Genomic DNA, 15,575 nt, shown 5'->3' with positions numbered 1-15,575 from the left:
TACAGGATCAGGTGTATATAATAGATGGTAGATACAGGATCAGGGGTATATAATAGATGGTAGATACAGAATACCTCCCTGTTCTTTCCCTGTTCTGCCCGCATGGTTTCCTCCATCTCCCTGTTCTTTCCTCTTTGTTTCCTCCACCTCCTTGTTCTTCCCTCATGGTTTCTTCCACCTCCCTGTTCTTCCCTCATGGTTTCCTCCATCTCCCTGTCCTTCCTTATGGTTCCCTCCACCTCCCTGTTCTTTCCCTGTTCTTCCCGCTTGGTTTCAGCCACCTCCCTGTTCTTCCCGCATGGTTTCAGCCACCTCCCTGTTCTTCCCTCATGGTTTCCTCCGCCTCCCTGTTCTTCCCTAATTGTTTCCTCCACCTCCCTGTTCTTCCCTCATGGTTTCCTCTGCCTCCCTGTTCTTCCCTCATGGTTTCCTCCACCTCCCTGTTGTTCCCTTATTGTTTCCTCCACCTCCCTGGTCTTCCCTCATGGTTTCCTCCACCTCCCTGTTCTTCCCTCATGGTTTCCTCCACCTCCCTGTTGTTCCCTTATTGTTTTCTCCACCTCCTTGTTCTTCCCTCATGGTTTCCTCCACCTCCCTGTTATTCCCTCATAGTTCCCTTCACCTCCCTGTTCTTTCCCTGTTCTTCCCGCATGGTTTCCTCCACCTCCCTGTTCTTTCCTTATGGTTTCCTCCACCTCCCTGTCCTTCCCTCATAGTTTCCTCCACCTTCCTGTTCTTCCCTCATGGTTTCCTCCACCTCACTGTCCTTCCCTCATGGTTTCCTCCACCTCCCTGTTCTTCCCCCATGGTTTCCTCCACCTCCCTGTCCTTCCATCATGGTTTCCTCCACCTCCCTGTCCTTCCCTCATGGTTTCCTCCACCTCCCTGTTCTTCCCCCATGGTTTCCTCCACCTCCCTGTTCTTCCCTCATGGTTTCCTCCACCTTCCTGTTCTTCCCTGTTCTTCCCTCATGGTTTCCTCCACCTCCCCGTCCTTCCCTCATGGTTTCCTCCGCCTCCCTGTTCTTCCTTTTTCTTCCCTCATGGTTTCCTCCGCCTCCCTGTCCTTCCCTCATGGTTTCCTCCACCTCCCTGTTCTTCCCTTATGGTTTCCTCCACCTCCCTGTTCTTCCCTTATGGTTTCCTCCACCTCCCTGTCCTTCCCTCATGGTTTCCTCCACCTCCCTGTCCTTCCCTCATGGTTTCCTCCACCTCCCTGTCCTTCCCTCATGGTTTCCTCCACCTCCCTGTTCTTTCTCTGTTCTTCCCTTATGGTTTCCTCCACCTCCCTGTTCTTCCCTTATTGTTTCCTCCACCTCCCTGTTCTTCCCTCATGGTTTCCTCCACCTCCCTGTTCTTCCCTTATGGTTTCCTCCACCTCCCTGTTCTTCCCTCATGGTTCCCTCCACCTCCCTGTTCTTTCCCTGTTCTTCCCGCATGGTTTCCTCCGCCTCCCTGTTTATCACACATGGTTTGCTCCACCTCCCTGTTCTTTCCTTATGGTTTCCTCCGCCTCCCTGTTCTGCCCGCATGGTTTCCTCCATCTCCCTGTTCTTTCCTCTTTGTTTCCTCCACCTCCTTGTTCTTCCCTCATGGTTTCTTCCACCTCCCTGTTCTTCCCTCATGGTTTCCTCCACCTCCCTGTCCTTCCTTATGGTTCCCTCCACCTCCCTGTTCTTTCCCTGTTCTTCCCGCATGGTTTCAGCCACCTCCCTGTTCTTCCCACATGGTTTCAGCCACCTCCCTGTTCTTCCCTCATGGTTTCCTCCGCCTCCCTGTTCTTCCCTCATGGTTTCCTCCACCTCCCTGTTCTTCCCTCATGGTTTCCTCCACCTCCCTGTTCTTCCCTCATGGTTTCCTCCACCTCCCTGTCCTTCCCTCATGGTTTCCTCCACCTCCCTGTCCTTCCCTCATGGTTTCCTCCACCTCCCTGTTCTTTCTCTGTTCTTCCCTTATGGTTTCCTCCACCTCCCTGTTCTTCCCTTATTGTTTCCTCCACCTCCCTGTTCTTCCCTCATGGTTTCCTCCACCTCCCTGTTCTTCCCTCATGGTTCCCTCCACCTCCCTGTTCTTTCCCTGTTCTTCCCGCATGGTTTCCTCCGCCTCCCTGTTCTTCACACATGGTTTCCTCCACCTCCCTGTTCTTTCCTTATGGTTTCCTCCACCTCCCTGTCCTTCCCTCATAGTTCCCTCCACCTCTCTGTTCTTCCCTCATGATTTCCTCCACCTCACTGTCCTTCCCTCATGGTTTCCTCCACCTCCCTGTCCTTCCCTCATGGTTTCCTCCACCTCCCTGTTCTTCCCTTATGGTTTTCTCCACCTCCCTGTTCTTCCCTTATGGTTTCCTCCACCTCCCTGTTCTTCCCTCATGGTTTCCTCCACCTCCCTGTTCTTCCCTCATGGTTTCCTCCACCTCACTATCCTTCCCTCATGGTTTCCTCCACCTCCCTGTCCTTCCCACATGGTTTCCTCCACCTCCCTGTCCTTCCCACATGGTTTCCTCCACCTCCCTGTCCTTCCCTCATGGTTTCCTCCACCTCCCTGTTCTTCCCGAATGGTTTCCTCCACCTCCCTGTTCTTCCCACATGGTTTCCTCCACCTCCCTGTCCTTTCCTCATGGTTTCCTCCACCTCCCTGTTCTTCCCTGTCCTGCCCTCATGGTTTCCTCCACCTCCCTGTCCTTCTCTGTTCTTCCCTTATGGTTTCCTCCACCTCCCTGTTCTTCCCTTATGGTTTCCTCCACCTCCCTGTTCTTCCCTCATGGTTTCCTCCACCTCCCTGTGCTTTCCTCATGGTTTCCTCCACCTCCCTGTTCTTCCCTCATGGTTTCCTCCACCTCCCTGTCCTTTCCTCATGGTTTCCTCCACCTCCCTGTTCTTCCCTCAGGGTTTCCTCCACCTCTCTGTTCTTCCCTCATGGTTTCCTCCACCTCCCTGTCCTTTCCTCATGGTTTCCTCCACCTCCCTGTCCTTCCCTCATGGTTTCCTCCACCTCCCTGTCCTTCCCTCATGGTTTCCTCTTCCTCACTGCTCTTTCTGCTTTCTTCCACTTCTTTCCACAGAGATTATTACATCACCATGGTGAAATGGATCAGTAACACCCGGACTGTGGTGAGATGGGTGAATCGACTGCAGAACATCTCCATCCTTACTGTCTGCGACACGACCACTGGAGCCTGCATCATAGTAAGACATCAGCAGGGCCACAAGCACGATCCTGTACACAAGGGGATTTATCCAGTAGAAACAAGGGGAGCCACAAAGCTGTATATCCTGAGCTCCAGACCCCATAGAGTGTGCTGTGCTATTGGGATGGGGAGCTGGGACTTACTGGCAATCACATTGAATGCTACTTTTTTCTATTTGCAGAAATATGAAATTGTCTCTGAAGTTTGGTTGGCAAAACAGGTAATAATCACAATACTGAAGATACAGAAATACCAGGAAAACACAGTAATAACAGGCAGATATATGGAGACCTGGCAGACACAGGAATGACAGACATATACAGGGATGACAGACATATACAGGAATGACAGACATATACAGGAATAACAGGCATATACAGGAATAACAGGCATATACAGGAATGACAGGTATATACAGGAATGACAGACATATACAGGAATGACAGACATATACAGGGATGAAAGACATATACAGGGATGAAAGACATATACAGGAATGACAGACATATACAGGAATAACAGGCATATACAGGAATGACAGACATATACAGGAATGACAGACATATACAGGAATGACAGACATATACAGGAATAACAGGCATATACAGGAATGACAGGTATATACAGGAATGACAGACATATACAGGAATAACAGACATATACAGGAATGACAGACATATACAGGAATGACAGACATATACAGGAATGACAGACATATACAGGAATGACAGGTATATACAGGAATGACAGACATATACAGGAATGACAGACATATACAGGAATGACAGGTATATACAGGGATGACAGACATATACAGGAATGACAGACATATACAGGAATGACAGGTATACACAGGAATGACAGCTATATACAGGGATGACAGGCATATACAGGAATGACAGACATATACAGGGATGACAGACATATACAGGAATGACAGGTATATACAGGAATGACAGACATATACAGGGATGACAGACATATACAGGAATGACAGACATATACAGGGATGACAGACATATACAGGAATGACAGGCATATACAGGAATGACAGACATATACAGGAATGACAGGTATATACAGGGATGACAGACATATACAGGAATGACAGGTATATAAAGGAATGACAGGTATATACAGGAATGATAGGTATATACAGAAATGACAGGTATATACAGGAATGACAGACATATACAGGAATGACAGGTATATACAGGAATGACAGGTATATACAGGAATGACAGGTATATACAGGAATGACAGACATATACAGGGATGACAGACATATACAGGAATGACAGACATATACAGGAATGACAAGTATATACAGGAATGACAGACATATACAGGAATGACAGACATATACAGGAATGACAGACATATACAGGAATGACAGGCAAACACGGGAATGACAGACATATACAGGAAAGACAGGTATATACATGAATGACAGACATATACAGGAATGACAGGTATATACAGGAATGACAGACATATACAGGAATGACAGGTATATACAGGAATGACAGGTATATACAGGAATGACAGACATATACAGGAATGACGGACATATACAGGAATGACAGACATATACAGGAATGACAGACATATACAGGAATGACAGACATATACAAGAATGACAGGCAAACACGGGAATGACAGACATATACAGGAATGACAGACATATACAGGAATGACAGGTATATACAGGAATGACAGGTATATACAGGAATGACAGACATATACAGGAATGACAGACATATACAGGAATGACAGACATATACAGGAATGACAGGTATATACAGGAATGACAGGTATATACAGGGATGACAGGTATATACAGGGATGACAGGTATGTACAGGGATGACAGGTATATACAGGAATGACAGGTATATACAGGAATGACAGACATATACAGGAATGACAGGTATATACAGGAATGACAGACATATACAGGAATGACAGGTATATACAGGGATGACAGGTATATACAGGAATGACAGGTATATACAGGGATGACAGGTATATACAGGAATGACAGGTATATACAGGAATGACAGACATATACAGGAATGACAGGTATATACAGGGATGACAGGTATATACAGGAATAACAGGTATATACAGGGATTTATGGCACAATAAGCGGCGTCACATTAGGGTTGATGGTTTCTGATCTGATTTCCACAGAATGAGGAACCGATATTTTCTAAAGATGGCAGCCGTTTCTTTATGACGGTCCCTGTGAAACAAGGCGGTCGCGGAGAGTTCCATCACATCGCCATGTTCAGTGTCCAGGTGAGAAGAACGAATGGGACATTATCCATACTCACTGGTGTGATTCATGAGAGACATCCTGGGGCAGACATCACCTCATCATTGACCTTCATGTTACATCTCTGACCTGTTTGTTCTCATGTTTACAGCCAAAAACCGACCGTGTCAACATCCGACATCTGACGTCAGGAAGCTGGGAAGTCATCAGGATCCTGGCGTATGATGAACCGTCCGAGAAGCTGTTAGTATCACCCTCATCACTCATGGAAAGTAACATTTCCACCTTCACTGCTGCGCTCCTTTATAAGGCTGGGTTCACATCACGCTTTTGCAAGACAGTTCCGGTATCAGGTTTTTGATGAAAAACAGATTCCTCAAAACCGGACTAAATTGTAATCAAAACATGTACAAATTTCAACCCGTATATGGTTAAAAAACATATACGGTTTGAAAAATTTTGTCCGGTTGCATCTGTTTTTTAAGAAAAAAACGTATGCGTTTTTAACTTTTCACTCCATTTTGAATAAAGTTTCACTTGTTTGGTTTAAATTCCAAGAAAAAAAACTGTGCAAAGTCAAAAACCGTATGGTGAAAACCGTATGGAACCGTACTCACATACAGTTCTGTACGCTTCCCATTGACTCCCATGTTAAAAAAAAACGTATACGGTTTAATACAGTTTTTCACCTGGACCAAAAAACGTGTTAGTCTACGGTTTTGGGTACGGGTAAAAAAACGGACAAAACCATATAAGAGGCAAAATGGACAAAACCGGATGATGCGTTTGACATACGGTTTACAATGTTAAGTCAATGCATACAGTTTGCTATACGGTTCCATACTGTTTTTAACTTGAAACCGTATACGGGAACTGTATAGCAAAAACGTGGTGTGCATGCAGCCTTATACTGTGTCCTGTCCATTCCCTCTATCCTTCTACTCAATTGTAATATATAGTCCAGTATTTCCCAACCAGTGTGCCTCCAGCTGTTGCAAAACTACAACTTCCAGCATGCCCGGACAGCCAAAGGCTAAACTGTATCAAAACATGTGTACAAATCTTAACCCTTATACGGTTTGAAAAAATGATGTCCGGTTGCATCCGTTTTTTAACCCCTTAAAGACGCAGGACGTAAATGTACGTCCTGGTGTGGTGGTACTTAATGCACCAGGACGTACATTTACGTCCTATGCATAACCGCGAGCATCGGAGCGATGCTCGTCTCATGCGTGGCAGGTCCCGGCTGCTGATAGCCAGGGACCCGCCCGTAAAGGCAAACATCCGCGCGGATGTCCGCCATTAACCCCTCAGATGCCGTGATCAATACAGATCACGGCATCTGCAGCATCGCGGTACTTTGAATGGATGATCGGATCGTCTGCAGCGCTGCCGCAGTGATCCTATCATCCAGCATGGCAGCCGGAGGTCCCCTCACCTTGATCCGGCCGTCTCCTGGGGTCTTCTGCTCTGGTCTGTGATTGATGACCGATAATGCTGATCAGTGCTATGCCCTATGCATAGCACTGAACAGTATTAGCAATCGAATGATTGCTATAAATAGTCTCCTATGGGGACTATTAAGGTGCGTTAATGGTCCCGTTTTCCCTATTTCACCCCCAAAAAGTGTAAAAAAAATATTTTATATACATATTTGATATCGCCGCGTGCGTAAATATCCCAACTATTAAAATAAAATGTTAATGATACCGTACGGTGAACAGGGTGAACGTAAAAAATAAAATAAAATAGTCCAAAATAGCTGCTTTTTAATAACATTTTATTCCAAAAAATTTATTTAAAAAAAGTATTAAAAGTTTTATATAAGCAAATATAGTATCAATAAAAAGTACAGATCACGGCGCAAAAAATGAGCCCCCATACCGCCGTTTATACAGAAAAATAAAAAAGTTATAGGTCTTCAAAATAGAGGGATTTTAAACGTACTAATTTGGTTAAACAGTTTGCGATTTTTTTTAAGCGCAACAGTAATAGAAAAGTATGTTATAATGGCTATCATTTTAATCGTATTGACCCAAAGAATACATGTCACTTTTACCGTTAATTGTTTGGCGTAAAAACAAAACCTTCCAAAATTAGCAAAATTGCGGTTTTCTTTTTAATTTCCCCACACAAATAGTATTTTTTTGGTTGTGCCATACATTTTATGGTAAAGTGAGTGATGGCATTACAACGGACAACTGGTCACGCAAAAAAAAAAGCCCTCATACTAGTCTGTGGATGAAAATATAAAAGAGTTATGATTTTTTGAAGGCGAGGAGGAAAAAACGAAAACGTAAAAATAAAATTGTGAGTCCTTTAGGGGTTAAACGGGTACTCCGCTGGATAACATTTTTTCTCTAATTCAACTGGTGCCAAAAAGTTAAATAGATTTGTAAATTACTTCTATTAAAAATTGTAATCCTTCCAGTATGTATCAGCTGCTGTATGTTCCAGAGGAAGTTCTTTTATTTTTGAATTTCCTTTCTGTCTGACCACAGTGCTCTCTGCTGACACCTCTGTCCATGTCAGGAACTGTCCAGAGCAGGAGCAAATCCCCATAGCAAACCTCTCCTACTCTTGACAGTTCCTGACATGAACAACTTTCTGTGGAGCATATAACAGCTGATAAGTACTGGAAGGATTAAGATTTTTAAATAGAAGTAATTTACTAATCTGTTTAACTTTCTGGCACCAGTTGGTTTAAAATTTTTTTTTTTTTCCAGCGGAGTACTCCTTTTAGGAAAAAAACATAAGTTTTTAACTTTTCACTGCATTATTAATAAAGTTTCACTTGTTTGATTGAAATTCCAAGAAAAAAAAACAGTCAAAAACCGTATAGTGAAAACCGGATGGAACCATACGCACATACAGTTCCCATAGACCACCATTTTTTTTAAAAACGTTTACGGTTTTTATCAGTTTCACCTGGACCAAAAAAACGGATTAAAACGTAAATGATGCAAAACATACACAACCGGATGCCACGGGGTTTCAATGACATGTCTATACATACGGTTTGCAATACGGTTCCATGCGTTTTTTTTACACTAAAACCGTATACAGGAACCGTATTGCAAAAACCTGGTGTGAATGCAGCCTTACACTGCCATCCATGCTGTTTTTTGTGGTGTCCTGAGAACAGTAGATCCATTACATATCATTGCTCTCCTCCTGACAGGTACTTCCTCAGCACAGAAAAATCCTCGCGGGGACGACATCTGTACAGGTAACATGTCTGGAGGGTAATGAATTCCTGCTCAGAGTTGATGCTTCTCTTTAGGAATCAGGTTATCGGTTTATAAATGTGGGGACTGGTGGAGGGTGCTGGATTGGTGAAGCAGGGGACTGGTGGAGGGTGCTGGGCTGGGGAAGAGTGCCGGGCTGGTGAAGGGTGCCAGGCTGGTGAAAGATGCCGGGCTGGTGAAGGATGCCGGACTGGTGAAGGGTGCCGGTATGGTAAGGCAGTGGACTGGTAAAGGGTGCTGGGTTGGTGAAGCAGTGGACTGGTAAAGGGTGCTGGGTTGGTGAAGCAGTGGACTGGTGGAGGGGGCCAGACTGGTAAAGGGTGCTGGACTGGTGAAGGGTGTCAGACTGGTGAAGCAGTGGACTGGTGAAGGATGCACAACTGGTGGAGTGTGCCGGACAGTGGACTGGTGGAGGGTGCCGGACTGGTAAAGCAGTGGACTGTTGAAGGGTGTCAGACTGGTGAAGCAGTGGACTGGTGGAGGGTGCTGGACTGGTGAAGCAGTGGACTTGTGAAGCAGTAGACTGGTGGAGGGTGTCAGACTGGTGAAGCAGTGGACTGGTGAAGGGTGTCAGACTGGTGAAGCAGTTGACTGGTGGAGGGTGTCAGACTGGTGAAGCAGTGGACTGGTGAAGGGTGCACAACTGGTGAAGCAGTGGATTGGTGGAGGGTGCCGGAGTGGTGAAGCAGTGGACTGGTGAAGGGTGCACAACTGGTAAAGCAGTAGACTGGTGGAGGGTGCCGGACTGGTGAAGCAGTGGACTGGTGAAGGGTGTACAACTGGTGAAGCAGTGGACTGGTGAAGGGTGCCGGACTGGTGAAGCAGTGGACTGGTGGAGGGTGCACAACTGGTGAAGCAGTGGACTGGTGAAGGGTGCCGGACTGGTGAAGCAGTGGACTGGTGGAGGGTGCACAACTGGTGAAGCAGTGGACTGGTGAAGGGTGCCGGATTGGTGAAGCAGTGGACTGGTGAAGGGTGTACAACTGGTGAAGCAGTAGACTGGTGGAGGGTGCCGGACTGGTGAAGCAGTGGACTGGTGAAGGGTGTACAACTGGTGAAGCAGTGGACTGGTGAAGGGTGCCGGACTGGTGAAGCAGTGGACTGGTGGGGGGTGCACAACTGGTGAAGCAGTGGACTGGTGAAGGGTGCACAACTGGTGAAGCAGTGGACTGGTGGAGGGTGCCGGACTGGTGAAGCAGTGGACTGGTGGAGGGTGCTGGACTGGTGAAGCAGTGGACTGGTGAAGGGTGCAGGACTAGTGAAGGATGCTGGACTGGTGATACAATGGACTGGTGGAGGGTGCTGGGCTGAGGGCTGATGAAGGGTGTTGTTGGACTGGTGAAGCAGTGGACTGGTGAAGAGTGTCAGACTGGTGAAGCAGTGGACTGGTGGAGGGTGCCGGACTGGTGAATGATGCTGGACTGTTGACACAATGGACTGGTGGAGGGTGCTGGGCTGAGGGCTGATGAAGGGTGTTGTTGGACTTGTGGGGGGTGCCGGATTGGTGACACAATGGACTGGTGGAGGGTTCTGGGCTGAGTACTGATGAAGGGTGTTGTTGGACTGGTGAAGGGTGCCGGAATGGTGATGGATGCTGGACTGGTGACACAATGGACTTGTGGAGGGTTCTGGGCTGAGTACTGATGAAGGGTGTTGTTGGACTGGTGAAGCAGTGGTCTGGTGGAGGATGACGGACTGAGGAAACAGTGGTCTGGTGTAGGGGGCTCATTTCAGGGGTCTTCTTATGTAACTACAAGGTCTTCAGGCGCCAGAAGTAACACCTCTGATGTTAACTGTGCCTTGGGTTGTATATTTTCCATATATTTTGCTCCCCTTCTGTATGGTGACCCCCCCCCCCCCCCCCACATCTATACCGTGTATCTGAGATATTAGTGTCCTCTTCTGTTCAATTTCTTTATTACTATTCTGCAATACTAGAACAAGACGTCTCTAGTGTCTTTTTGAAAACTATTGCTTTTTTTTGTTGCTCCTATATGAAGCCTATAATGCGACATTCTTCATCGTGTATCTCTGTCCAGAGCGCTGACCATTTTTTAGCCTACTGTGGGGGCTGCACAGAGTCACATTAATGTATGAATATACAATGTATGAATATACCCATATAATGTATGAATATACCCATAAAATGTATGAATATACCCATATAATGTATTAATATACCCATATAATGTATTAATATACCCATATAATGTATGAATATACCCATATAATGTATTAATATACCCATATAATTTATGAATATACCCATATAATGTATTAATATACCCATATAATGTATTAATATACCCGTATAATGTATTAATATACCCATATAATGTATTAATATACCCATATAATGTATGAATATACCCATATACTGTATGAATATACCCATATAATGTATGAATACACCCATAAAATGTATTAATATACCTATATAATGTATGAATATACCCATATAATGTATGAATACACCCATATAATGTATGAATACACCCATAAAATGTATTAATATACCTATATAATGTATGAATATACCCATATAATGTATGAATATACCCATAAAATGTATGAATATACCCATATAATGTATGAATACACCCATAAAATGTATTAATATACCTATATAATGTATGAATATACCCATATAATGTATGAATACACCCATATAATGTATGAATACACCCATAAAATGTATTAATATACCTATATAATGTATGAATATACCCATATAATGTATGAATATACCCATAAAATGTATGAATATACCCATATAATGTATTTATATACCCATATAATGTATGAATATACCCATATAATGTATTTATATACCCATATAATGTATGAATATACCCATATCATTTATGAATATACCCATAAAATGTATGAATATACCCATATAATGTATGAATATACCCATATAATGTATGAATATACCCATACAATGTATTTATATACCCATATAATGTATTTATATACCCATATAATGTATGAATATACCCATATCATTTATGAATATACCCATAAAATGTATGAATATACCCATATAATGTATGAATATACCCATATCATTTATGAATATACCCATAAAATGTATGAATATACCCATATAATGTATTAATATACCCATATAATGTATTAATATACCCATATAATGTATGAATATACCCATATAATGTATTAATATACCCATATAATTTATGAATATACCCATATAATTTATGAATATACCCATATAATGTATTAATATACCCATATAATGTATGAATATACCCATATACTGTATGAATATACCCATATAATGTATGAATACACCCATATAATTTATGAATATACCCATATAATGTATGAATATACCCATATAATGTATGAATACACCCATATAATGTATGAATATACCCATATAATGTATGAATACACCCATAAAATGTATGAATATACCCATATAATGTATGAATATACCCATATAATGAATGAATATACCCATATAATGTATGAATATGCCCATATAATGTATTAATATTCCCATATAATGTATGAATATACCCATATAATGTATGAATATACCCATATAATGTATGAATATGCCCATATAATGTATTAATATTCCCATATAATGTATGAATATACCCATATAATGTATGATTATACCCATATAATGTATGAATATACCCATATAATGTATGAATATACCCATATAATGTATGAATATACCCATATAATGTATTACCCATATAATGTATGAATATACCCATATAATGTATGAATATACCCATATAATGTATGAATAAACCCATATAATGTATGAATATACCCATATAATGTATGAATATACCCATATAATGTGTGAATATACCCATATAATGTATGAATATACCCATATAATGTTTGAATGAATATACCCATATAATGTGTGAATATACCCATATAATGTATGAATATACCCATATAATGTATGAATATACCCATATAATGTGTGAATATACCCATATAATGTATGAATATACCCATATAATGTGTGAATATACCCATATAATGTGTGAATATACCCATATAATGTATGAATATACCCATATAATGTATGAATATACCCATATAATGTATGAATATACCCATATAATGTGTGAATATACCCATATAATGTATGAATATACCCATATAATGTATGAATATACCCATATAATGTATGAATATACCCATATAATGTATGAATATATCCACTCATGGTATCTTTTCAGCGTCTACATCTCTGGTTTACTGAACCGCGACTGCCTCTCGTGTGGCGTTGCGAGCGACCAGTGTTCCTACTTCAACGCAAAGTTCAGCCCATTGAACCATCACTTCCTGCTGCATTGTAAAGGTAAGACCCTAAACATTGCATAAGTGTATTGACCCCCACTCACCTTTACCATACACATACCGGGGGCTTTGTTATCGATCCGCTCCCACGCGGTTCAGAACTGTCATCACTGCCTCCTCATCTGGGTCAAAGCTGGTTCCTCTATATCAGTGTTTCCTAACCAGGGTGCCTCCAGCTGTTGCAAAACTACAACTCCAGGCATGCCTGGACAGCCGAAGGCTGTCCGGGCATGCTTGGAGTTGTAGTTTTGCAACAGCTGGAGGCACCCAGCTTGAGAAGACTGTCCGGGCATACTTGGAGTTGTAATTTTGCAACAGCTGGAGGCACCCTGCTTGGGAAGACTGTCTGGGCATACTTGGAGTTGTAGTTTTGCAACAGCTGGGGGCACCCTGCTTGAGAAGGCTGTCCAGGCATACTTGGAGTTGGAGTTTTGCAACAGCTGGAGGCACCCTGCTTGGGAAAGCTGTCCTGGCATGCTTGGAGTTGGAGTTTTGCAACAGCTGGAGGCACCCTGCTTGGGAAAGCTGTCCTGGCATGCTTGGAGTTGGAGTTTTGCAACAGCTGGAGGCACCCTGCTTGGGAAAGCTGTCCTGGCATGCTTGGAGTTGGAGTTTTGCAACAGCTGGAGGCCCCCTGCTTGAGAAGGCTTTCCGGGCATGCTTGGAGTTGTAATTTTGCAACAGCTGGAGGCACCCTGCCTGGGAAGACTGTCCGGGCATACTTGGAGTTGGAGTTTTGCAACAGCTGGAGGCACCCTGCTTGTGAAGGCTGTCCAGGCGTACTTGGAGTTGTAGTTTTTCAACAGCTGGAGGCACCCTGCTTGGGAAACACTTTGTTTACATATCATCCTGCTCCTCGTCTTCGCACAGGTATATATTTTACTGACTCCTGCTATATCCGTAATGTTATTTAGCCCGTCCTGATAACATCTGAGATTACATGGTGGTTTGTATGATACGGATCACACAGGGAGAGATTCACAGACTATTACACAGCCGCCCCAGGGCCACCGATGGTTACTCAGCAAATTCCTGCTTCAAATACAATCTGCTCTGCAGGATAATATGGCGGACAGAATACGGATGGTTTCTGATAGAGAGGATTACGTACAAAACACGAGTATACAATACACACGTACACAACACATAATATATACACATATACACTGCAGGATAATATGGCGGACAGAATACGGATGGTTTCTGATAGAGAGGATTACGTACAAAACACGAGTATACAATACACACGTACACAACACACACATAATATGTACACGTATACACTGCAGGATAATATGGCGGACAGAATACGGATGGTTTCTGATAGAGAGGATTACGTACAAAACGCGAGTATACAATACACACGTACACAACACACATAATATATACACTGCAGGATAATATGGCGGACAGAATACGGATGGTTTCTGATAGAGAGGATTACGTACAAAACGCGAGTATACAATACACACGTACACAACACACACATAATATGTACACGTATACACTGCAGGATAATATGGCGGACAGAATACGGATGGTTTCTGATAGAGAGGATTATGTACAAAACACGAGTATACAATACACACGTACACAACACACATAATATATACACATATACACTGCAGGGAGTCAGTCTACAAAAGAAGAGATAATCTCCTGCTAATCCAAGCATTAAATATTCTATAGAACATCTCCTTCCTTTATGCCACCTGTACCTGAAGAGCAGCAACATGGCGGCGCATGGGAAGAAGATACACAGATTAACCAATGAGGCCCCGACCACAGAGTCCAGGTACTGAAATAGTAATGGAAGCTACATCCCGCCCAGAGCTACAAAACCAGAAGGCTTTAAAGTCCTAGAACACTACGAAGCTCCAAGTCCTAGAATACTACAAAGCCTATTTAGCTCCAGGTTCTAGAACATTACAAAGCATCCCGGTCCTAGAACGTGAAAAAGCCTCCAAGTCCTAGATTGTTAAAAAGCCTCAAAGTCTCAGAACTTTATAATGCCTCCAAGTCCTAAGATATTGAAAAGCCTCTAAGTCCTAGAACGCTACAAAACAATCAAGCTTCAAGTCCCAGAACATCCCAAAGTTACTGAGGCCTAGAATATTGTAAAGCCTCTACATCCTAGAACACTACAAAGCCTCTACATCCTAGAACACTACAAAACCTCTAAGTCCTAGAACACTACAAAACCTCTAAGTCCTAGAACACTACAAAGCCTCTAAGTCCTAGAACGCTACAAAACAATCAAGCTTCAAGTCCCAGAACATCCCAAAGTTACTGAGGCCTAGAATATTGTAAAGCCTCTACATCCTAGAACACTACAAAGCCTCTAAGTCCTAGAACACTACAAAGCCTCTAAGTCCTAGAACACTATAAAACCTCTAAGTCCTAGAACACTACAAAGCCTCTACGTTCTAGAACACTACAAAGCCTCTACTTTCTAGAACACTACAAAGCCCTAGAACACTACAAAGCCTCTACGTTCTAGAACACT

The 15,575-nt window shown here is 43.1% G+C and overlaps 1 protein-coding gene across 1 annotated transcript in view; it reads left to right on the top strand.

The window, feature by feature from the left end:
* The window catches only part of DPP10 (dipeptidyl peptidase like 10), a 187,333-nt gene that overhangs the window by 138,521 nt on the left and 33,237 nt on the right, over positions 1-15,575 (top strand). Inside the window, exons 11-16 of the mRNA XM_056536295.1 lie at positions 3,061-3,184; positions 3,368-3,406; positions 5,378-5,485; positions 5,614-5,705; positions 8,644-8,691; positions 12,949-13,070. Coding sequence (XP_056392270.1) covers positions 3,061-3,184; positions 3,368-3,406; positions 5,378-5,485; positions 5,614-5,705; positions 8,644-8,691; positions 12,949-13,070 — 533 coding nt within the window. The remainder of the gene's footprint in view (positions 1-3,060; positions 3,185-3,367; positions 3,407-5,377; positions 5,486-5,613; positions 5,706-8,643; positions 8,692-12,948; positions 13,071-15,575) is intronic.

The sequence above is a fragment of the Hyla sarda genome, chromosome 8 (genome assembly GCF_029499605.1).
Source record: "Hyla sarda isolate aHylSar1 chromosome 8, aHylSar1.hap1, whole genome shotgun sequence".
NCBI classification, from domain to species: Eukaryota; Metazoa; Chordata; class Amphibia; order Anura; family Hylidae; genus Hyla; species Hyla sarda.
This window is presented reverse-complemented; position numbering and strand designations above follow the sequence as displayed.